Consider the following 25,068-nt stretch of genomic DNA (forward strand, 5'->3'; position numbering starts at 1 on the left):
AAAGTTAAAAGGTGTTTTTTAAATTTACTTTAAAGAGAGTTCAAACTTCAAAAGAGTTTTCTGTTAATGGCTGACTGTAGTGTAATTATCTTTACCTAAGAACTAGGCATAATTCTAAAGCTCTATGCAGAAGAAGCAGAAGTGTATTTAGGCTATGCAGAGCCAAATCTACCAGCATTCTGTGATGTGTGTGTAATCTCAAGGAATAAATCAGAGGAAAAATAAACAGATGCGGGAAAACACTGTGAAGCAGACTCAATATGCACAGGTTTTGGACTCCCATTTAGTGAAAGGTTTTAATTGTCTTACTTGCCCCTTGTGTTCCTATCAGATCTGCTTTCAAAGAGAGAAAGGCATGCTGTTATTCTCTTCACCAATTACAGTCAAATCTCTCTACAGTTACATCTTCCGTACTACTCTGCATGGTCTTTAATCTGGTTCTCCCTGTCTCTCATGATTATACCAATACATTAATAAGGATTAGTAAAAATTTGTAAACCAAACTAAAGTTTAGGGAGTGAAGATTTCAAAAGTATAAGGAATAGGAATTTCAGCTATATAACCTGTGATTCATAAGTAACCAGAAAAGTAAAACTGTCTGCCTTGTTATTGCTGCAGGCCAGAATGCTCATCATTTATTCACTGTAAATATCGTATTACTGTATTATTTTTAACAGGTTATAACTACACCAACATTTAAAGACAGTCATGCTTAAAACCGACAATGACATAGAACATGCTGCTGTTGATTTGAGTGATTAATACATATTCTAGGCCATTTTAAACTTATGTTAACAGGGGCCTCAAGGACCACAAGGTGTTCAAGGAGAAAGAGGTTCACCAGGAGAAGGGCTTCCAGGAGCAAAGGTACAGCAGTCGAAGGGTTTTAAGACCAGAGCAGCACCGTTAAATGAGTGCATGCCAAAACAAGTCCATAGCAGACACGGGAATCTGAGAAAGTAGCTTGTAAATTAATATTAAAATTTGGCATCAATTAACCAATATATTTTAGTAGCATTCAGTTAGTACAAACATGACTTCTAGGCACAGCTAGCCTTTGGAGGCTGTAAAGCTGGTATTTAATTCACCTGATGCTTGATTTGTGGGATCTAAGCCTGGAAAGAGTTCCAGCTATAATTTTAAAACAGCCTTGAGCATCTGACTTCAAATAAAATGTTAAAAAAGTGATTCCTAGATGAAAAATTTACCTTTTCGTTGTTGCTTTTTTTCTAAATCCCTATATATAGAGATCTTTGCTGTCACTAAAGACAGGCTTCTAAGCTTCTTAAATACCTCAGCCACTGGCTTATGCATTTTAGCAGAAGTCTGAATTCAGTTTGTGGGAACAGAAAGCTGCTATTACTAATTTTCAGATCCAGTGGAAGTAATGACAGTAGTAGTTGCACCTACATGGATGCACTCACTAGACCCACTGCTAGCTCCTTTTGCTGCCCGCTGAAAACCAACTCCCAGGCTGAGTTGTCACTTTGACCTTTGGTTACACTAACAAAGTGACATAGCTTGTACATGAGCTAAATAAATATCTAAATGGTTCACTCATTTTTATGCATGCACGAAGGCAATTTTTATTGGGAAAACAATGAAAAATTGTTTTGCAGATGCAGGCCCCAACTGTCCCTTTACTAAAAATCTTAGGATTTTTGCTTAGCACAATACTATAGTCAGCTAGGTTTAAATTTGACTGCTGCTAGCAACAGAATATCTTCAAACATCCAGTATATATTTTATGATTAATTATATAAATTATCTAACCTCATGGTTGATGGCTTGTATTTGTTTAGCAGATCTCATGCATGAAAACAAACAGAAAAACTATGTGAAGAAAGTGCATTTAGAAATCACTCCATTGCCACTGAAATACCAATTCATGTGGGAGGAAACACTACAATTAATAAGTAAAGCACAGCAACAATGCACAGTGGGAACAAGTACAGAAGAATGCATAATCTAACCAAAACTATTGAGCTATTGAGATAGGCAAAATAAAATAATCGAAGTGGAATTCTGCCAGCATTATTGGAACTCTGGATTCTATAAAAAATACACTATTTTTTACTGCCAAGTCTGACCTGGAGCCAAGCATGTATCAACAGAGTCTATACATATCTCTAATCCTATTTACGACTGCCAAGTATGTCAGCTTGCTGGTTTTAAACACTTTTTAAATAGGTGATATGTTAATCTAAAGCAAATTTTACAGTTGCTTTCTTCAGAACATTTTTACTACAAGCTCACAGTTCAGTAAAAATGAAAATGAAGGCAGGTGTTCTAAAGCATCAGGAGTAAAGAATGTTATTGTAAACAGAAATTCACATACTGTATTTCAGTCAAAGTTACAATGATAGAATTGGTTACTAGGGAGAGAAAAGACCTGTCTGAGGCATAACTTTATCGCCTTGGGTGATTCTGTGACAATTTATACAAGCTAAAGATCTGTCTCTACGTGTTTTATTAACAGAAGTACAAGAAAGCACAATATTTGCGTCCTTATTAGTAACCTGCATTTTCCCCAAGACCACTGTTTTGTAAATAAACATTTAGATAGACAACGACATTTACAAATAGACTTCTACAACAATACAGTTTGGCCTGGTCTTTATTCTGGCAAAATTCTTAGTGAGAGCCAGATCCTTATTGCCACACTTTAATGAGGTTAACCCATGAGACAAATAAGCAGAATTCAGCTTTCAGTTAGTCTCATTACTCAGCCCTGCTGACACTGAAATCAGTTGTGGTTTTGCCATTGATTTGAGGGGAAGCAGGACAGGACCTTAAGCAATCGAGGTGGGCAGAAAGATAAAAAGAAGCTTGTTCAGTTCTTTCATCAGCAATTTCAAACTGCAGAGCAAGCTCATTTGAAAAGATGACCTCTTTGGTATCCTGGAAAACAGATCCAGGAGCTACTTTCTGGTCCTTCTTGTGTTGGTTTTCATGATGACAGAGCAAACAGTGTCTCTAGTTACTTCAGAGAGAACAGCTGTGTGTTTCTACAGTTAACAACATATTATTTTTTCATGTAGGGAGACCGTGGTTTTGAGGGACCAAAAGGCCCTCGTGGACTTCCAGGCATCAGCATAAAAGGTGAAAAGGTGAGCAGTAAATACACCAGGGGATTAACAAAGTGCCAATAGATCTACATAATACAGGGAACACAGGGTTAATATTCACTATAAAAGGTGTAAAGAAGCAAGGAACCCACAATAGGCCCTGGATAATAAAGTATTTTGTAGAGATTTATGCACAATAAACTCTCCCAACCTATTTTAACATCTCTTCATAGTAAAATAGGAAATGTTACAAAAAGCATCTGATTCTGTGGGAAAGTTAAGGTTTAGAAAGGGAAAAAGAGACTAGCAGTTGTTTGCAACTGAACCAGCAGAGAATAAATGCATATATGAAAGACAGAAGGTCAGATCCCCAGCTTCACTGACTTAAGAGAGGTTAAGTGAACATGTACTAGCACAGGAGCTGTCCCAGATTGTTTCTGTATCTTTACACAACTAAGCGATTGTACTTTGTTTGCCAGGGTGAATTTGGTCCTCCTGGTTTACCTGGGCCAATTGGATTACCTGGAATTGGAATTCAAGGAGAGAAGGTGCAGTTTTCACTTCTCCCTCACCCTGCACTTAAATGTGTAGTAACAGAGAATATTTTATTTTTAATAATTACTTAACTAATCTTTTCAGGGAGTGGAGGGCCCAAAAGGACCACCCGGCTCTAGAGGGCTACCAGGACAGGGACTACCTGGACCAAAGGTTAGGGAATTTTCTGAAAAGCTACTGTGCTGTTTTTACTGTTATGTTTCCTGATAAAGAAATGGTCTGTCTCTATCCTTATGCTTATTAAAGTGCTGGATGCCAATCTAAGTATTGACATAGCTGCAGGAAATTATTTTCTTTATTAATATTATTAAACTGTACAGCAGATCCTACTCCACTGAAAAGCCTTGATAAACCAATGCCGTAGCTATCCATTTAGGTTTTGGCTTGGGTCACCACAGAACCTTTGAGGTACTACATATCAGACAGTGAACTGCACTTTGTCCAATACGTTTCCATAGAAAGGGTTGTCTGCCTTGAACTTGCAGTTTCATCATATCAGGTGCAGGTGCACTTAACAAGTTTTGGAGAACTGTTGGTGTTCTGGAGAACACCAAAATTTCAATATCATCTTTTATCCTCACTGTACTGTTTCCATTCCAGAAAAATACATACATACTTTACAGACTAGCTGCCTTCCTTGTTACTTCTGCTGCCTGTTGTCCCACCTGACTTTGTGTATTTACTGTATCTAGCAGATAAGAATGGTCCAAGGTATAATGCAGACTACCTTTGCTGAAGGAAAACTGCCCAAATAATTTACCCTTGACTGATTCGCAAAATACAGAACTGTTAATGAAAGATGTCACTCTTGAAGTGTTTGGAATAGAGATTTAAAGTGATTTCCTGAAAGAGGTGACAGATAAAGTTCTGAATGACTGAAGGCTATTAAAGCATAATATAAAGGAACTAAAGGTGTAAGTGGGTCAAGGGTCCATGCCAGGTAAAGTATTTTGCAGCATCAGAGATTACATCTTACGTTTTAAGTGATTGTGCAGGGATATGCTTTACCACTGGTAAAAAGAAAGAGAAGAGTGAATTGTTTGTGGATGTCAGATATGCTCCTGAAATACCAGCTACTTTGGCGGGAAACATTCACAAGGACATATAATTATAGATTTACAGCATTAATCATTTCTACCAACAACTTTCTGGTGACAGCTCAAAACATGCTGCAGATTCCTAATCTTTGTGACCAAGGATTTAACACATCATACTAAAGACAATATCACCTTAATCTTTCTTTAAACGTAAGCAATCAAGAATATGCTTTTATATTTTTCCATGATAACGCTGTTAAAAAATAATTTCTACTTCAGGGTGAACAAGGCTTGCCAGGAGAGACTGGAGTGCCAGGAGAAAGAGGTATTGGAGAACCTGGTTCTAAGGTACATTGCTAATAGAGGAATTATTTTATTTATTTATTTATTTATTTGGATTTGAAATTTGTGTTTCCTGAGTGTCCTTTCTCTAGGCACTAAAAATAGGTTTAGAAATAAAATTTAGGTTCTTAGTCTTTAAAATTTTTAACACAGACTTTCATTAACCTCCAGAAATGAGAACATTTTAAATACACCAGTTCTGTAAAAAAGTAGTAACATTTATTGTGACTGCAAATTTCCACATGCCTGGCCCATGCTCAAGTTAGTGTTGCATACAGCTCACCTACAGCTCTGTCCAGAAAACCATCCAGAATATTAAACAGTTGCCAGAACGCGCAGTCTCCAGCGTAAGCTAAGCTATAGCCAGAGCTGGTGAAAAAAAGCGCTGAACCGTCGTTATTGTGCTGCTCCTTCCCTTTTCACACAGGACAGGATGTAAACAGAGCAGCAGCTACATCCTCACACCTTCAGATGGGAAACAAGCTGTGCTACTAGACAGAAAGCACACTTGCTTGGAGGAGAGGAAGCTGTAACCAGATTGTCTTAGTGCTGAAGTGACCAAGATATTAACCAGTCCCTATGTCATTAACAGCCAGATTAACATAAAATAGGGAAACAGATGAAAAAGTACTTTTGTGATAGTGGAAAGGCACAGGACTGTCCTGGTTTTGCTCTTTTTTGTTAGGGATTTGGGACACGGGTTGGAAAAGGAAGGAAATTCTTAATTGTTTCCCTAATTTCTCAAAATACGGTAATGCTGAGTGAACCCATTTGACCCCAAATGATCACATTTCACCTAAAACCAGGTCAGGCTCTTGAACCTTACATAAATACGCTGATGATAATTCCACTGCCATTAATAGATTTGCACTGATATTCACCAGCAAGATGTCAATCATCATGTCACAGCCAGCTCTATCTGATATTTACTTCAAATGCTGACACTTAATGAAATGATGGCATTATTTTTTAAGAATGAGCTGGAGCATTAATAGCTAATATATTAACTGCGTCGATAAAATGCACAGTTCAAACAATCGGACGGTAGGATAGTTCCAGATACGTGAGAGTCGTCTTTATAAAAAAATGGCAAGATTTGGGTTCATATGCATGAATGTTTGCTATAAATATATATAGTTTAGTAAACTTTTTAAAATAGATTTCCTTGATTCAGAGAAAGGATAGTACCAAGTCTGCATTTAATAGAAGGACTTATTTTTTATTGGTGTCAGGGTGAGCCAGGCCCTTCAGGACTGGCAGGTCTACCTGGTCTTCCAGGAGAAGATGGAGCCCCTGGACAAAAGGTTGGTTCATCTCTGTCTGCAGTCTACCTGCTTCCCTCCAAGCATTCCTACTGTTCTCCCTGTGCTGATACCAAAACCTAGAAGAGAGAGTGTTCATGGACAAGGGGAAAAGTAGCACATTTTTCAATGAAAAACATTCTCTTTCAAACATACTTTTTTAGGGAAAACTTTTTTTTTTTGGGTGGGGGGTTGTCTTATCTTGCTTACAGTTGTTGGCTTTTTTTAATCCACCAAATGCCCTGCAACTCAGAAGGGAAACCACTAAAATGGCTACAGGCAACCTTTCGTAGCCTTCCGATCATGGTATTTTTCTAGAATCAGAAACCCCATCTATTTAAAGATATATACTCAGAGTGTTCAGCCATCACTAAGGAAGCATGCTACTTCGTGCATTCCACCCAGAGTTTTACAATGGTTGCTTCTGAATATAGGAAGAAAATCCTGGGCCCACTGACATCAGTGGGAGTTTTGCCATTGACTCTAAAAGGTCTATGATTTTAATGAGATTATTCAAGATATGCAAGTTGATCTTGCGCCATATCTATGCAGTACTCTGAAATGCTGCTTTGATTTTTCTATTCCAGGGTGAACCAGGGTTACCTGGTCTTAGAGGTCCTGAAGGTGCTCCAGGGATTGGAATACAGGGGGAAAAGGTGAGAATTTCTTACTAAAGGTGACATTCAAAATTGTAATGTTCCAGGAATAGGTTTGTCAAAGCCTTCTCTTTTTTGGTATATTATAAGTAATGAAAAAATGTACCTCAAGGAACAGGTTAATGAGTGCTTCTAAAAGTGGTTAACTGCAGAGTTTATTTCAGCCTCAGCCTAAAACAACAACTTTTAAAATAGCGAAGTTAATAAAAGACCATCCAGGACATCTTCTTCATAAATTTTTTTTTGAAATGACAGCACAACAGTTCAGTGGCTCACAATTTCCAGTACCTGTGATAGTATCTGGTCCAAGAAGTTCACAAAGACCTAACTGGGAATACTACTTCTCTTAGTAGGAATAACTGGGTCGATCTTTTAGGTTCTGGCTCTTGTACCAGTCTTCTGTACTGATTCACAGATGGAGAAGTAATTCCGGTTTCTCATATCAGCATCTGTAAAATGCTGTGAAATAAAGACACTGGAAATTGCTGGAATAGTTGTCCAAGACATTGGACAAGACATACAGAGATTAAATGTCACAATAGAAGATAAATAAAAATATTAAGTATCACAATTGCACGAAGGTAGAAGGGCTAAAAGGCAATGTAGGAAGGAAAATCAAGGCATCCACCATGTAGAGAATACATGCAGATGACATGATGCAGCAATAAAATTAATTACTGTATTGGAACTTTTTCAGGATGATTCTATACTCATAGCTGTTTCATTTTTGTTTTAATTATTACAGCCTAATAATATGCTTAAATAGCAGTTATCCCTTTACAAACTTTACACTATCTATTCTTAGCTTTTTCTGTCCGGAAGTATAAGCTGAACAATCAGAGAGGGCATCGTGGTCAATTGATTGGCCCTACTATTTGCCTTTGAATAAAAAAAAAAGTACCTTTGAGTGAACTATCTTTTCCTGTTTTGATTATTTCTCTTAGTATCTTTTTCATGTAATTACTTAACTTGATTTTTGAGCTGCAAGGATGCAATCTTTAAGACTCCTTTTGGTTCTTATTTTTTTCACAGTATTCACTGGTAAGTCAGTTACTTTAATTTCAGATGAAATGTACGTAGTTTTAACTGTACAAATCCAAAACTGGACAATTACTGAGCAGAATTAACTGACTTGCCAATGAAGGCAATAGGAACAGCTCATGTGCACCAGCTACAAAATAGAACTTCACTATCTTTCACTGATATTTACAATTAATTTCAGTTAACACATTCTTAATATTATTTGGTATGTGTCTTCTCCATTTTTGTAGGGAGATCAAGGTCAGAGAGGAGTACGTGGATTAACAGGACCAACAGGAGTACCTGGACCTGCTGGAGCTAAAGTAGGTCTATTACCATGTTATGTGTGTAAAATAGCCCCCCAAAGCTGTGCTTTCATCTAGATCTCAGAAACAACTGTCCCGGAATGAACTTGCTTCTTAAAAAATAATTAAAAAAAGAAGTTCAACTAAGGCTTCTCTTAGCAAGACACACCATGATCCCTATAAACATCTAGAAGTATTTTTTTTAAATCTTTGCATTTACCATATTGCTTCCCTGTCGGTTTGGAAAAAGTTAAGGAATGCTAATACTGGTATTTTTATGCTGAAATATTTGGGAAGATAGTATGGTGTATGGCATATACAAGTGTGACAGGACTTTATTTTCCCTTACACTGACTCATGGCTGATATTCTTTTATGGATTTGGAGTTTCTATTCAAATACTCAGTACTCACTGAAAGTGAGAGAAGGGCTACTCCAGGTTTCTCCTCCAGTTTCTTATTAAGTCTTTTGCTATTTATACACATAAGAGTATGTATTTCCACATAAGAGGAAAAATAAAAAGGGGTAAACAAGTACACTGAAAGGACTATTTAAAAAAATCTACTCTAACAGAAAAATATACATGTTACCAGTATACCTACACAGCTGGGCAGGAAGTTTTGAGTGCTGGATGTGCTGGACCAAGTCTCGAATATATTAAGAAAGGCATTTCTAATAACATATATTTGTTCAGTGACTGCGAAGAATCTCATTTCCATTGAGAAATCAGAACTATGCTTGTTATCAGTTCTTCAAATAGTTAGATTTCACTCCATATAGAATATTAGAAATTCTAATAGAATTTTAATGGAATATTATAAATTGTTGCATAAATGTCTTCTCTATGAGATGCTTATGCTCACTTTCAGAAAAATCCATCATTTTTGCTCTCCTTCCTTCACTGCAGGGAGAGCCTGGTGCGCCAGGACGTCTTGGAATGCCAGGCCCTCCTGGAAGAGCTGTGCCTGGACCAAAGGTAACATCCACACTCCAGCTCCTAGTGCTTATAAACACAGGGTAAAAACTATGAAGTAGGCCATGCTGTTATTCGTGTAAATAATTTCAGCCTTATGAGGTCAACTAAAACTTCTTTCCTATGGACAGAGTTATGGATTGTATCCAGTCTAGTTACCACCATGCCCTGGTATTAACTGTATGCCAGCTTGAGGTGTGGCCTACCTATGTTCATTTCTTTGTTTTGGATAACCTTGGATATCAAAATACTTTTCTTTCCTCTGCTTTTGGTGTTTAATGCTTGCAGTAGCAATAAATAGAATTAGCTATTACATTTGATATATATAAATTTGTGTAACAGAAATCCAAAAACACAATCTGTGATTGGTGTTTAATAAAATACATAACTAGAGTATGTATTTTCTTCATTGCAGGGTGACATTGGGTTACCTGGTCTTGCTGGACCAATTGGAGAACCAGGTTTTGGGCTTCCTGGGGCAAAGGTAGCTCCTAAATTGGTAAACTAATTTCTGATAGAACTGTAAAATAAGGCAGGATTTCAGTGCAGCAACAGCAAATCGCCTAGGATGGCCAAGTGTTTCACAGTTCTTAATGTGTATGTCATACAACACTGGCAGAGTGTAAGGATTTGCAGAGCCAGAAAACCACAAATGGTCAATCTTCCAGACTCCATGAACCATAAGCTTTCACATGGCAGACAACCAGGACAAAAATGACTGGTTTTAATTGATGAGGAGTGAATACAGAGAGAACACCTGATTTATGTGCTTACAACAGCCTACCTGTTAAGCACAGTTAATTTTTCTCAGCCAGGCCCCTTTGCTTCATTCCTAATTTGACACAAGGTAATCCACAGACTCCAAAAGATCTCAGGACATGGGCCAAACTGGCAATGTGAGGATATGCCTTAAGTAGTGGAAGAAGAACATGAACAAGTAGCTAATCTCTAAGGACTTCTCTCTAGCACTTCTCTAGTATTGCATCAGTGTTACCTAGATTCAACTTTTGTAAGCTGCTCTTCACTCCAGGGCTGATTTTGTCTGAACACCAAGAAACATGGGACATATAAACCTGTGTTTCTGAAAATAAACAGGATCCCGCCCCCACCTTTTATTTTTTACTTAGAGAATTTGACAGTACTTTTGAGTATAGCCCTTATCCCTTGTTCTTTGAGTGAACTGAACACAGTAAAAGAAGCATGAGAAACATGTAACAATCTCTATCCCTTTTTGATCAGTTAGTGGGTTTCAAGATCCTTAAATTTATTTTCATCAGGAGGAGATGATGATGATGAAATCACTTTTCTGGCACAGTCCAGTTAATTCAAAGAACTGCATGTTGTCCTATTTCTGGGAATCAAACAGGAATCAACCAACAGGAAGCAGGTCCTTTGCTCAGAGTTGCAAGTCCCTCTTCCTCAGCCTTGAGCCCCTAAAGCTCTTTCAATTGGGCGACACTGCATGTTTCTGTGACTATGTTCTTCACTTTTTGCTGTCTTTGTCAGTATTAGTGGTTTTGCTGTTGCTTCACTCTCAAACACACATCTGCACTAAGCTGTACAGGGTAAAACCTTTTACAGTCTCTTTTTTTTTTAATTATTTTTGCATGGGCCTTTGCTTGCCACTGTTATGCATGCCCATATTTTGCGTAGCTACAGGGACAAACACAGTCTTGATCATCCATCCAGTTGTAACTGAGCAACTCACTGCACCATCCAGTATGGCTAGGAGGGTTAAAGTCCTCTTAGTTTCCCTGGCAAATCTGTTCCTGAGATAGGCCATGTGGATCCATGAAAGGAGCTTAATTGTACATCTCCGATAGTAAGCTCCTGTTATACTCAATAGCTTTAATGAGGTTCCACAGCATTATAGGAAAATACAATTCTGGAACAACAAAACCAGACACAACCTTGTGATAGAAAACAACATTTTTAAATTGGCCACACAAACCACTGTTGTCCCCTGCCCTACATCCTTTGTCTCACCACACAAATATACAGCACATGCAGAAGCTATACAGAGTTTTCCCAATGCTCTGGAGCAGGTTATCTATCTTCAATTATAAGAATTGCGTAAAGTAGCTACTGAGTAATTCAGTTCCCATGCTAGACTTTTGGCTGTCTGTCAATTGGGGCTCGTTCCCCCGAAGTTGGAGTAATTGTAATCATGATAAAAATACAAGGAATGCGACTGAAGTCATTCCTTCTTATATGTAGGCCACAAATTACAAGAGACAGACCTCTTGAAAAAGATTCAAATTAGTGACTTCGAAGTGAAGGGTCCTGTAAATCCTCAGCACTATTAAATATTCCAGTTTTAGTCCAGGATTAATAACCTACAATAATCATTCACATAGTAAAATACATTAGCAGATAGGCAGACAGGTAAAATCAACTTACAGTATATTTGCCAAAGAAGTTTCACTTTCATGGAAAATTTCCTGCTAGCAATTGTACTGGCATTTTCACCTCAGCTGTTTTTCCTGCCTTCAACAGGGTGACCGAGGTCTTCCAGGACCCCCCGGGCCCTTTGGGCCAAAAGGAGATGGTTATCCCGGCCCACCTGTAAGTTTATAGACAATTTTTTTAATGTGAATTAGGAACAAATAGGTGCTACACCAAAATGATTAGCCTCCATGGCTGACATGCTAGGAAAGATTTGCTGGTCTAAAAGCCTAAAAAGGCTCCTCAACTGTGGAAATGCATTTCAGCATAGAAGGAAAAAAAATCTTCCTCTGAAATAGTCCAAGACCTTCCATGTCCTCCACTCCTCCTGATTACACAATGTAACATATTCCAAGTGGGGCTTTTTTTTTCCTATAATATCACTGATGTTTCAATCAGTTCCCTCAATATCTTGATGTAGGATACTCTCTTCTGCACAACCATACAAAATTTATTCCCAAACAGGAGAATATAGCCCAGCTAAGCAGCTGTTTTTATATATACGGATGTGAACTCAGGGCAACACTACCTTCCAGAACCACTAAAAAAGCAACTACTGTCCAAAGAGCCAGAAGAGCAAACTGTCCTCAGTTCTGTTCATCAGGTTATTGAAGGTGTGGCAAAGAATTGGTTGATCTACTTTATAGCCCTTTGCAGAGGTCTTTACCAGTAGATATGACCAATCCCTGCAAAAAGGATACAAAGATAACAGGCTCCTTCCTCTCCCTTCCTTGCAAATGTATAGAGCACTGGCCTCACATACCTAGTCTGCTCAACAGGGTGCTCCACCAGCCCTGGCAGTTAACATGCCTGTGCAGTGAGGAAGTACCAGGAAGACTGCTGGCTTGAATCAGGGAGTTTGCTGATATACTAGCATTTATCTGTGCTAAAGACAACAGTAAAAGTGCATGCAATTGCCACATCGAGGAATAAAAATTAATGAATGTCAACATGGAAATTGGAATTAGATTTACAATACTTCCTGATATTTTTGTGCAATCCAATGCAGAACTGCTTCCGCACCTGCATCTCCAGATCAGACTCCTCTGTCTTCAAACACATGCAAGCCTCCCGCGAGACATGCAACACACATGCAAATGCCACTGACACCACTTCTGGCTTATCAGAGTAGAATTTAACCAATTGTAGACCACAGTGATCCCACTAAGAGACAATATATTCAAGATACTACAATATTAACAAAAGCATGTAGTCAATATAGTCGTAAATTAAATTAATATTCTGTCTGTGCATGTAATTTCAGGGCTTGCCAGGCCTTCCTGGGATTCCTGGTGAACAAGGCCCAGATGGAGTTGGACTACCAGGACCTAAGGTACAGGCATTAACATCTAGAAGAGTAAATGCATGTGTGTACTCTACTTCATGCAGATAAAATTCCTACCCATAGGTCACAGTCAGAATACCTTTTTAATCCCGCTTTAACATACTTGTCAGTATATAAAAGGTAGATCCCATAGAAGATCTTCAAGCTTCACTTCAGAATTCATCCTGATGCTGATTGCAGGATTACTGGAATTATACAGGCAATTGAAGGATTGACTACAACTATTCAAATATGCTTAATGTCCCTTAAAAGGACGTACATCTTTTTTCCACTCACCTCAAACCCCTAGCTGTCTGAAGGCACTGATAGGAAAAAAGCTAGAACAGTGCCAATGTGAACATAGAGTCTGATTCAACTGACAGGCAGCAAGCAAAAACTTTTTTTTTTGGTTTGGGGAACATGGAGTTCATTTTATGATATGCGAATTGTAATTCCTATGTAACTCTTGCATAATTGACTGTACACTGACAGTAGCCACTGCTTATCCCCAATAACTTTCTTGTCTTGCCTGCAGTATTCATGGATTAGCATTGTTTAGACTTGCACCATGCTGTTCAATAATTCTCCTCTCTTTGTCCCATTTGAGTACAAAGGATGCTGAGAACTCTAGAGATGAATTAAACTTTGGTATTCACTACTTATTTTTTAAAGTATCGACTTTCAGGGTGATCCCGGTAGTAGAGGACCAATTGGTCTCCCAGGTCCCCCAGGAGAAGGCCTGCCAGGACCAAAAGTAAGCCATTTAAACAATTATGTCTCCCATTGTCTATTTTCTAAAAAAAAAAAAAAAAAAAAAAGAAGAAAGTGTAGTATAAAAATGTGTGATCATACATACACTTCTACGTGTTTCCTGTCTTCACTCTTCACTAGAAACAACTAATCCGACAAATAAGATAACTAAGGAATACAGTGTCTTTACGTTGTAGAAAACCAAAAATGTTTCTCGTGACCAGCCATAAACCATGGCCTTCTTCCTATTGCATACAATAAATTATAAAGTGACAATCTTGCAGTGAAGATCAGTGACAAAACATTTAGCTCCTGCAGACATTAGCTGCAATTGAGTAGCAGAAATTTCTTCAGACCTAGCATTGGTCAGAATTAATGGCCTAGCAAGCACTTTATCATGTCTTGCCTATACTACTGTTACAGCTACAGGCATACTGTTGAGTTCTTCTAGAATTAATTCCTCTTTTTTACTGTAAAAAGTAAATCAATAATTATCCAATGACCAATATGATGACCAATCCCTGCAAAAAAGATTATTTGTGTAATTATAATATACACCATAACAAAGGCCTGGAAATAATTGTAACTATAACAAGCAATTTTCACTGTGAAACCTCCCAAACTGGAAACTCTTATGCTCCTACAGCTCAGCTTTAGAAGTCTATTAATACAAAACAACTGTTTTAGAATGTAAATGTAAATGAACTGAACAAGGGCAAATGCAGAGATTTTGCAACATAATAATGTATTACCTGCACAATGTGGCTTATTGGTCCCGGAGATTCAGTTCGCATTGGCATGAAGGCTAGGTCCAGAGCTAAGAAGTGGTGAAGCACTTCCCCAGCCAGTGCTAGTCCCAAGGACTGGCATGTGCACAGGATCCTTACAAAAGAGGAAACTGAGAATTTCATGCAGGGATACTGGAATAGCAATATAGGTATAAAATTAATATTTTACTATGTGGGTTTTGATTCCTTCCTATGAATAACATATGGAACTGAAACATTTTCTCTAGAGTTCTTTTAAAAACTAGCTTATAAAGTAGCAACAAGTGTTTATTTGCAATGCCACATTAGTATGTATGTCTATAGGTCTTACTGTGTAAACTTAGTGGTGATGAAAGATAACACAACAATAATAATCCTCTCTTAAATCTTAATTCAGTCCCCAATGTCCCACCAATACAATCTATCCTTCAATGCAATGTATATCTCTATCAGCAAGGTGATTCATGTTCAATGAGCATTAAGCCCCGATGACTCCTTTGAAGTATAAACTGGATTTTAATAATCTGATAAAGGATAAAAAGAGTCTTTGTCAGCTAAAGCAATCCTACCCTCACTACTTAGAAAAAGACATCAATTTGGTAGAGGATGGACAGCAAATTACATGGTGATATAACAATTTATTGTGTATTTTTATTATGAATATTGTATTTAACATATGCCGGGTTTCTCTCTAGGGAACCGTAGGACGCCCAGGGCCACCTGGCTCTCTGGGACCTCCTGGTGAAGGTATTCAAGGAATTAAGGTAAAAAGACTCAGTGTCTTTAATATTTAACCTGTGTTGAGTGGTCAACCTGACCATCAGAGTGTTAAGGAGATTTCACATTGTTTCTTATATGAGGAGAGCCTCAGGCTAGAAAATGAGGATAACATGAGCACCTACAAAGTATGTTCTGTCTCTAGTGCTGTAAACAAGCCCAAGGGTGTGTGTATTGAAGGAGAAGGAAGCAGGGGCATCTTTTATCAGTGAAAGATAGCCTTAAAAAATTAAAAATACCATTCCTTCTTCCCCAACTTTCATGCCCACAGAGACAATCTGAAGTAGTTATATGAACTACCACCTATGGTAGAGAAAGTCTCCATCCTGAATCTATGTGTAATACTAATTTTTCCCTATACTTTTATCCAAAGTATAGATCACATGAGACAGACATAAAAGACAGAAATAAGAAAGGGGGAATGAGAAGGAATAAAATGGGATGGAAGGAGGGAACAGGAGAATTAGAACCAATAATGATCATGCGGTTTTTCAATATTATATATCTTTAGAGTAGACATACTGATGAAGTATTTGAGAAATATAAGCTAGCTACTACATTGTCTCAAGTGCCTCAAGACACTTGTTAAAATGCAGTTTGAAACACTTTCTCTTTGAACATTTAAAATTAATGCATGATGAATGATTACAAAGGGTTAATATCACTACCTGGATTATCATTAGGGGGAACAAGGAATTCAAGGAATGCCAGGACCACGAGGCCCCCCTGGAGAAGGGCTTTTGGGACAAAAGGTATGATATCTAAATCAGAGATAACGTTCTAGACCAAAGCCAACATACTGAAAATGCTCATTACAGTCAGCTCTCATTGAAGGCATATGAATTCTGTGAAAAAGGAATGGGGACTTGGGAAAACCCCAGTCATTCACAGTGATTGTTCTAATATTTTATAGCAGCATCTCTTTCAGTGTTGCTTATTTTAATATCATATGAGGCTTATCTTCTACTGCAATTAGAAGAAGTATAGATATTAGATTTAATATCACTGCCTTTCTTTTACCTACCCACTATGCAAAATTTGGGGACTACATCAATGCTAAGAAAAAGAGAAATGTGGGTTGGAATCAGTTTTTGGATGTGACCACATCAGCTCAGAGGCTGTACAAAGTCCCATAGCCTACTGAAAATTAAACCAGGAGGCACTAATTCATCTGTTTGCTATTCCAAACACCTTTTCTGAGCCAAAAGGTTTCTCAGAGTGATATTCCCATTATTCATTGCAACCACGTCCTTGCCTCTCTTCTCAATTTCCCTATTGTTATCTTATTTTTCTCAGACACAGACAATAATTTCCATCATGCAATATCCCATGAAACCCCTCTGTCTGCATGTACTTGTTTGAGATGCTTCATAGTTCGAACTGCTTCAGCGATTTTTTCCCATTAAAAATGCTTAGCCAATACTACAAGTTATTAACGAAATTCACAAATACCAATTGATTTAAATGATCTCTAACAAAGATTTCTAAGTCATGTCAGAAGCTGAAGGTGAATTCGACAAAGGCAGCTAGAAAGAAATGTGAGAAGTGTAATAAAAACTGACTTACACTTTCTGTCTGCTTACCAACATGGTTTTAAAGGGAGATCGAGGAGCTACAGGTGAAAAGGGGAAAAAAGGAGAAAAAGGTGATGTGGGTGACCCTGGTTTATCTGGAGAACCTGTGAGTAACTCAGGTTTATCACGTCTGTTTTCTTAAACTGCTTAAAAATAAAGCTGGGTTGTGTGTTCTTCTTGCTGTTTAACTACATATAATCTGAAATACTTAAGAAACTGAAACTATGAAAACCTTAAAGCATAAAGAAGACATTTCCGTGCTGAATATCCTACTTCCCACAAATGTGGTTTCTTTCTTAAGGCAGTGAAAGACAGCTGCCGTGTTTTAAGACAAAACTATGCAATTCTATTCTATGGCTACCAAGTAACTGTAGCTCAGACTTTCCCTCAAAGATGATGAACAGATGGAAGGGAGGCAAAACGGTAACTTCTGCCAATGGGCAGGTCCCCAAAACCTGGAAAGCAAAATGTGGTGCCCTTCTATTCTGACATTTGCATACTATTAAGTAGGGATACATAAACACCATTACTGTTCTTGCCTTGACACTGGCCCGATTAGACTCACACATGATGAAGCAGAATTCTGATCACTCCAGGGTGTCAGGCAGGTATACAGTCTCTTGAGAAAGGAAACAAACACAACATGGTAAACAGGAAAGTTTTGCGCAGATTCTCCCTTTCTAATATAAACTGACAATCAGTGATCCAGTGGGAGACTTGAGGTCATCCAATCCCCATAAAAACCTCCCACCTTAGGAGGTTGTAGATACTGCATGCGCAAGGTAATATCACAAGAACACTACTTTTTCGAGCCAAAGTTCTTATTGGCCAAATATTATTCTAATAATGGTATTGATGAAGCCATATTCTGAATTACAATGTCACTAACTAATTGCAGTAGCTTAATTAACAATCGCTGTTGCAGGGCAAAACTGGACCAAAGGGAGAGCAAGGCCTAACAGTAAGCAAATTCCATTATTTAAATCCCATTACGGCAAGATATAAACAATACAAGATACTATCAGATGAAATGTATCCTATGTTAATTATTTTGGAAAGAGCTTTCTGACTAGAAGTGGTCTCAGTAACAATACAGAAAGAAACCACGCAAAGGTTTCTGACTTTTTCTCATCTACTTCATGCTGAAATGGAATTTAAAGTTCCTGGTGATTTTAGGTATTTTTCTGCTACATGTTCTTTTACAGTTAGTGTTAGATGACCCAGGTATGTACCTGCTGCAGGAAAGTTTTTTTTAAGTATTTAAGAGTCTAAAGAGCAAAGATCTTCAAACCTGTCATGGTCTATCATGCTACAAACTTAATTACATTTCTGCTAAGCCTGAACTGCACTAGACCCAAATTCAGTAAAGTGTGTCAGTGAGTATATAAATACTACTGAGGTTTATGATGGAAGCTGAGCAGCCGTAGCAAAAGGTTGTATTTGAAAGACTGCCTCAATGCCAAATGAGTCCCGTCATGCACTTCAAAAAATATAACAAATGATTGCTCTAATAACAAGAAACACTTTGCTTGCATGTCACGGAAACTATCACTTCTCTGAACAGACAGCTCTGAAGGCAGCAGCTTTTTTTTTGCTGCTGAAAGCTGGGTGATAACAGTGGGCCAGGTACACTACGGTTCACAAATCCCAATTCCATTCTGTGTTGGCGCTCTCTGTCATATGCCAGCTCACTACAAGCAATACGCTTCCTGAAGTTGGGTCTATTTCTCCACTCCCAATACATTTAAAAGGGACATCCATATTATTCAGATGCTGAAATATGAATGGGTTTTGACTTCAAGCGTTAATGAGAACCAAATCATCACAAAACATTCTTTACAATAACAGTAGTTAATTGTTTTAGATAGAGATGTTACTGTGTTGTCAAGTTAATGATTCTTACATGCCATATAAAATAGTTAATTGTAAAATGTGGGATTCATTCCAAGCTTGAAAGGTCAGGTTTGAAAGTTAAACAGTAAGATTTTTCATAAGTCCCTGTAGGACACAGGTATTCATTATAAACAAAATGTTTGGTAGCGTCAATATTATGCCTCATTTGAAAGAGGCAAATTGTAAAACATTTTTATATTTATTTTTTTCATCTCCAGAGAGAAGATATAATTAAATTAATTAAAGAGATATGTGGTAAGTACTCAGGAAACCTTTAATTTCAGATTCTATTTTTTCTTCATTACACTTACATTCTTCTCCTTTCCAAAAGGGTACCAAGTCAAGTCATCATGATCTGTTTTTTTATTTTTCCTTTGCAGGTTGCGGTATTAAATGTAAGGAAATTCCTATGGAGCTTGTATTTGTGATTGACAGCTCTGAGAGTGTGGGACCAGAAAATTTTGAGATTATCAAAGACTTTGTAACCGCTTTAGTAGACAGAGTAACCGTAGGCAGAAATGCTACCAGAATTGGCCTTGTGTTATACAGTTTAGAAGTTCAGCTAGAATTTGGTCTCAACAAGTATACAACTCAACAGGATGTTAAGCAAGCAGTTAGAAAAATGCAATACATGGGAGAAGGCACTTACACAGCAACTGCTATCCGTAAAGCAACCCAGGAAGGATTTTTTGGTGCTCGAACAGGAGTGCGAAAAGTAGCTATTGTGCTAACAGATGGCCAAGCAGACAAGAGAGAAGCTGTAAAACTAGATATTGTTGTTCGAGAGGCTCATGCAGCAAACATCGAAATGTATGCAATAGGAATTGTAAATACTTCAGATCCAACACAGGTTGAGTTTGTGCGTGAACTAAATCTGATTGCTTCAGATCCAGACGGAGAACACATGTATCTCATTGATGACTTTAATACCCTTCCAGGTGCGTTCATTGCAGTTTTATTCTGCACTGTATCTGATGCTTCTCAGAACAGGGCCCGGGGGGGGGAGGGGCAAAGCATTATCTTTGTGGATATGTTATGTTTTGATGCTGATCAGGATTAGTTACAAGGTGCAAAGTAATAGGAACCTAGAGATACAGATTCCCTTCTTTTAAGGAGTCACATTATAGGGCAGTGATTCATCATGCCAACGGGGGATGTCACCTACAGGGTAGGAAAACAGCTGCTTAAACTCTAGCTTTCTAAGCTGAGTAAGTGCTCATGCACTGTAAATCTGCTGGACTGTAAACCAGAATCAAACTCACTGCTGTAAATTCTACTTATTCATTTTCATTGGGAAATAACTAATTTTCATTGGGTTATTCACATGAGTAAGGTAAGCAGTTATTTTCCCACTACCAACTAGTAGTTGTTACTAAGCTCAGATGAACACCTTTAGGTGAGTTCATTGTATTTTGTACCATGTAGAGGACTTACGGGCTGGCAAATTTGTGACAAATAAAAGCCATAGTCCAGACAACCTGGAATAATCTTTAGATGCATATAAATAATTCAAAGGAGTGCTGGATTACATGTATATTATTTATGTATATAAATAATCCAAATTCAAAAAATACATTAAATTTTTCAGTATTATGAGGTTTTTTACTTTTTTTTAAACAGCTCTGGAGTCCAAATTAGTCAACCAATTTTGTGAAGATGAACACGGCACCTTAATATACAACCATAATGGAAATGGTGCAAACATAAGGGGACCTTCTCTCCATTCAGTGTCTTCAAGTTCTTTACATTACATACTTCAGAACAACAATGTTAATAGCCAATCACTTTCAGCACAGACAGCTGGACTATCTACAGTAGAAAGTCCTCTGAGTCTTGGCGATCTTCCTCAACCATTAGCTCCGGTATGAAAATTCAGCAGGCTTTAATGAGCAAAAGTTTTCTATATGTATCCTTCTCTGTTGCCTGATGTAATATGTAACTTTCCCCCTACTTTTCTACAGGACAGGTACTGTAATAGCTCCTTTAACTTGGTATGCTCGGAGCTGGTTGTTCCGAGTAAGAGTTCTGATGTTGCATGCAGGCAGTTATCTAATGGCCATAATTTATTCCTGATACTGTTACAAGGATTATTATTCCTATGTTTAATACAGTAATATTTGTGCCACAGTGTGAAACATAATGTTATTAAAATGCAATTACGCTGTAATAATTAAGTCTAAGAATAGTAATTAAACTCAATTGTAGTCTATATTTTTAAGTTTATAAATAAAATTCTGTAAAGGTCAACTAAAAAAAAAATATATATGCCAGGTTTAAGATTGACAACCCTCCTAGTTAACCAACGAGGTGAGGTTAAAATCCTGATTCTTAACACTGAAGTCAGGGTAAATGGGAAGGAAAAACATTAGAAAACCTCTGAGTGATGAAGGGCTTGTTCATTTTGAGACACTTCACAATATCTGAAAAACAAAGAAAATCAAATGCTTATTTCAGACCAAAGCACCTCCTGTGGTAGTATATGAAGCCTATGAAGAGGAACAAGAGGAAAAGGAACAGTCATCCTTGCTAACAGTGGACACTAGAGGTATTTTTATCATCAATCATTTCTTCATTTTTGGCTGATCAAAAAATCAGTGTCTCATTCTGCTTCTTTTCACCTGCAGCTGTGGTACCACTATTGCCATCTAAACCATCATCATCAGACAAAGTGATGACATCATCTCTTTCAACTGCAGGGCTCACACCAAGACCAGGTTATAGCTCATAACTAGTTTTTCATTTTGTTCCCTCTTATCCTGATACTAACTTTTCATAAGGCTTTAAATCAGCATAATTTTGTTCCACCCTCCGAAGATTTCATGAGCCCATGCTGTGGAAGAGAATTCATTTCAGGATTTTATAATAGATCCTAGTTGCAGTTCTTGTCCAGCCTGTTCACCAGTTCTTGTCTTCCCAAATTCCAAATCCCACCGCTCCACTTACAACAGAAGCAAGGTCAGCTATAACCTGAGACAGAGCTCATAAATGACATCAAGAGAAGCTAGCTGAGGTGGGTCAGTGAGCAGGTAATTCACCAGCCAAGAAGGAGCAGTCTGTGGAGATGGGAGGCTTCATTAAAGACAGAGAAGATAATGATTTCAGAATTGGACGGAAAACAGATTTCTCCTTCAGAGAAGAAATAGGAAAAAACGGTGTTTAGTCATTTGAAGGAAAGTATAGTAATTAGCTGACTGCTCAAAGGATTGATTCTTTTTATATGAAATGTCCAAATGTATTCTGTTCATCATTTGGGGGATTCACACTTTTGAGTTCCAGTAATAGTGTATTATGATGGGAGCAACAGAAGAGAGCAATAGAAACATGTTCCCATGCTCCCTGGGAACATGGACATGCCTATTATTCTGTCTCTGGCAATAACTTTTTTTTTTTTTTAAAGTGTCAAGATACCAATTGCCGAAGACAGAATATTGATGTCACAACATTAAACTTGAAGGAAAAGTATTTTCTATCTCATGGTATTATTAAAGTGAGTGAGACTAGATTAGTATGTCACAGTCCTCTAATGCATATCTGTAGGAATCATTAGACCAACAAGCTTTACATTCAAACTTAACTAGTATGTACATAATTACTACCATTGTATTAGGTAAGTAGCACAAATATTTTACAAAAGAAAGACTAAAGTTTTATATTCTTCTCACTATTCTAATGCCTTTTCTCCCACACCACAAAGAGAACTAATGTACTGAAGCAATGTACTGCAGAAGGATGATGGTCATACTTGTGGTTCGAAAACAGCAGATGCAACTAGCTTACAGTTCTTTGGCTTAGAATTTTGGGTTGCTCACAAGACTGGTTGCTGATAATTAAATTTCAAAAATTAGATTTCAAAATTATCAGATTCATATTGTTTGTTCTTGTATTTGGAGTCATAATACTATTATTTCTGGAGTTACTAGAACCATGCCAGTAAAGGAACAGTTTACTTGACCTACTAAGATGCACTTTTAACTTGCCTTCAATGCTAACATCTTTAGAAGTAAAAATTAATCTTAAACTGCTGTATAACATTAGCAGAAAAAATTAAAATAAAACCAGAGTTTGAAAGTTAAAATCTATGCAATACAATTGTCTTTTACAAACTGAATTGTTTCTATTCCTTTTTTTCTTTATTTTAGAAAGTATCCTGGACCTCCGGTGCAAGTTAAGGCTGGATCAAGGGCCATGCCGTGTTTATATCATACAATGGTATTATGATAAACAAGCCAATGCTTGTGCTCAGTTTTGGTATGGTGGCTGCAATGGAAATGCAAATCGCTTTGAGAGTGAAGAGGAATGTAGAGAGGCTTGTGTATTTTTTTCTGGAGGTAGGAATTTATTTCTGCATTAATAACGAGCAAGTTGAAGCTATTGATTGTTTGGGTTTGTTATCAAGTATCCAGCATGGTATGTAAAACCAAACCCACTAATTTAAAGAATGTTAACATTATGAAGTCATATGCTCACTAATTAAAAAAAGTCTACCTATGCAAGCTCACTTTATTTTTTTTTGCATATATGGTATGATGTAGTCCTTATGTAACAAAACAGCAATGTTTCAGCAGTATCAAGAGCACAAAATTTCCTTTTTACTAAGGTATAGTAAGACTAGTATAGCATTTGCCATAGTAATTGCCCTTCCTTCACCTAGATCTTTAAATACTACCATTATACAATCACTAACTATACCTCATTTTAAATTATATGTATGGCTTTGGAAAGCAATCTTTGGTCATTAAAATTATGTAATTTCTTTTCTCTCTGTTACAGAAATCTAATATGTGGCATGGATTCTACAATGGAGACCACTTTTTTTAAATGAAAGTGTTCCCACAAATCCTGTTTTAATATTTCAAGCAAATCCTATTTTAATATTTCAAGCATAAAATATCGATTTCCAAATTACATGCAGAGTACTACTCAGAACAGATAAATACAACAAAAGCATCAACTTGTGGCCTATGTGCTCTCCGGGTCACAAGACAAGAGAGGTGGGTCAGCCACCCACCTTTCCCCAGCCACATCAGTTACATTTAGTCCTTTTTTCTGTCAACTTTCCTCAGTTTCTATTAGCTAGCAAGATACATGACAAATGCAGTTAAAACACATCCACATTTATAGCAGTGACTATACCAATAGCTGGCATCACTAAATTAGGTTAGTTCATGTCTGAAGTGGTCCTTGACACGTGTTTCTCTTCTGAAAGCCAAGTCTAATTTTTAAATGCATTTTAGTATTTTCATCTTTCTTAAAAAAACTTTTTAAACTTATGTTCAAAACATCAAATGCAGCATAGAGTTTATTCTTTATTGTCTGTCACTGCCATATTGCTTTTTAGATTTATGTCTGCCTGTATATGATGTATTTCCTATTACTTGACTTATATACTTAAAAGCTTGTTTCTAATAAAACATTTCTGGTTTTACTGCCAGGACAGAGGATGGATAATGGTACCTTTACAAGACTAAAAACTTACCTCACAGCTAAATTACACTTACTGTGTAATGTGCTCCTGATGATGTAACTGGATTTCTGCCACAGCCCTTAACAAGACCGAACATCTCAGATTAGGCACTCCTGCATATGAAACCCGATAATCATTTTTGCTTGGGTTTGTGGGTTATTTTCCCGAACAAACGGTAAGTCTGGCAGATGAACAAAAAATGGAATTTGGCCTCAAGCCAAACAGCCGCTACCCTTCCTACTTCAAGAGCCCCCGGCCGCACTCCCGCCGGGGACGCAGCCGAAAAAAAAAGCGGAGGGAGAGGAGGAGGAGGAGGAGGAGGAAGAAGAAGAGGGACGGGTAGCGCCGACAATGTTTTTTACTTCATGAAGTTTGTATCGACTTCCAGGTGGGTCGCAACGGGCTCCTCACCAATTCAGGGACCAGCGCCAGGGAAAGGTCACAGGACAAGTTTCTTCCTATGATTCGTACTTATTTAGAGTATTTTTTTATTTGAAAGTGGTAGGATACTGCAATTAAAATTCGGCTAGCTAAAATTCTGAAGTTATTCCAAATTAAAAATACGACACATCCCATCTAGTTTAAAAAAAAAAAACAAAACACAACAAAACCCACAGGACTTGGAGCTGTAATTTACAGAGTAAACGAGGGTTTCGCAGGTTTTAGGTTTACCGACTGCACAGGGGTTTGGTTTAACGAGCGTCCACGGCAATACAAATGTTACCTTGTACCAAACAAAACTAAGACGCGAAGAAAAGCTGCAACTACTGCACGTTCCAACGGCTCAGAGCACTCCGCTCTCCTTCACAAAACGTTCA

The 25,068-nt window shown here is 37.6% G+C and overlaps 2 protein-coding genes across 2 annotated transcripts in view; both read left to right on the plus strand.

Annotated features, from left to right (window-relative positions):
• Positions 1 to 23,564, plus strand: part of LOC103918190 (collagen alpha-1(XXVIII) chain-like) — a 36,735-nt gene extending 13,171 nt beyond the window's left edge. The window contains exons 14-36 of the mRNA XM_009325451.1: positions 799 to 867; positions 3,042 to 3,110; positions 3,548 to 3,616; positions 3,708 to 3,776; positions 4,940 to 5,008; positions 6,235 to 6,306; positions 6,891 to 6,959; positions 8,231 to 8,302; positions 9,191 to 9,259; positions 9,672 to 9,740; positions 11,753 to 11,821; positions 12,966 to 13,034; positions 13,711 to 13,779; positions 15,238 to 15,306; positions 16,003 to 16,071; positions 16,919 to 16,999; positions 17,819 to 17,854; positions 19,005 to 19,041; positions 19,167 to 19,724; positions 20,407 to 20,648; positions 21,241 to 21,331; positions 22,926 to 23,114; positions 23,557 to 23,564. Coding sequence (XP_009323726.1) covers positions 799 to 867; positions 3,042 to 3,110; positions 3,548 to 3,616; positions 3,708 to 3,776; positions 4,940 to 5,008; positions 6,235 to 6,306; positions 6,891 to 6,959; positions 8,231 to 8,302; positions 9,191 to 9,259; positions 9,672 to 9,740; positions 11,753 to 11,821; positions 12,966 to 13,034; positions 13,711 to 13,779; positions 15,238 to 15,306; positions 16,003 to 16,071; positions 16,919 to 16,999; positions 17,819 to 17,854; positions 19,005 to 19,041; positions 19,167 to 19,724; positions 20,407 to 20,648; positions 21,241 to 21,331; positions 22,926 to 23,114; positions 23,557 to 23,564 — 2,283 coding nt within the window. The remainder of the gene's footprint in view (positions 1 to 798; positions 868 to 3,041; positions 3,111 to 3,547; positions 3,617 to 3,707; positions 3,777 to 4,939; positions 5,009 to 6,234; positions 6,307 to 6,890; positions 6,960 to 8,230; positions 8,303 to 9,190; positions 9,260 to 9,671; positions 9,741 to 11,752; positions 11,822 to 12,965; positions 13,035 to 13,710; positions 13,780 to 15,237; positions 15,307 to 16,002; positions 16,072 to 16,918; positions 17,000 to 17,818; positions 17,855 to 19,004; positions 19,042 to 19,166; positions 19,725 to 20,406; positions 20,649 to 21,240; positions 21,332 to 22,925; positions 23,115 to 23,556) is intronic.
• An 885-nt stretch (positions 23,565 to 24,449) lies between these two features.
• BBS5 (Bardet-Biedl syndrome 5) overlaps positions 24,450 to 25,068 on the plus strand; it is a 12,925-nt gene continuing 12,306 nt past the window's right edge. The window contains exon 1 of the mRNA XM_009325452.1: positions 24,450 to 24,589. Within this exon, the coding sequence (XP_009323727.1) occupies positions 24,450 to 24,589 (140 nt within the window). The remainder of the gene's footprint in view (positions 24,590 to 25,068) is intronic.

This window comes from Pygoscelis adeliae, unplaced genomic scaffold (genome assembly GCF_000699105.1).
Source record: "Pygoscelis adeliae isolate BGI_AS28 unplaced genomic scaffold, ASM69910v1 Scaffold106, whole genome shotgun sequence".
Taxonomy (NCBI): Eukaryota; Metazoa; Chordata; class Aves; order Sphenisciformes; family Spheniscidae; genus Pygoscelis; species Pygoscelis adeliae.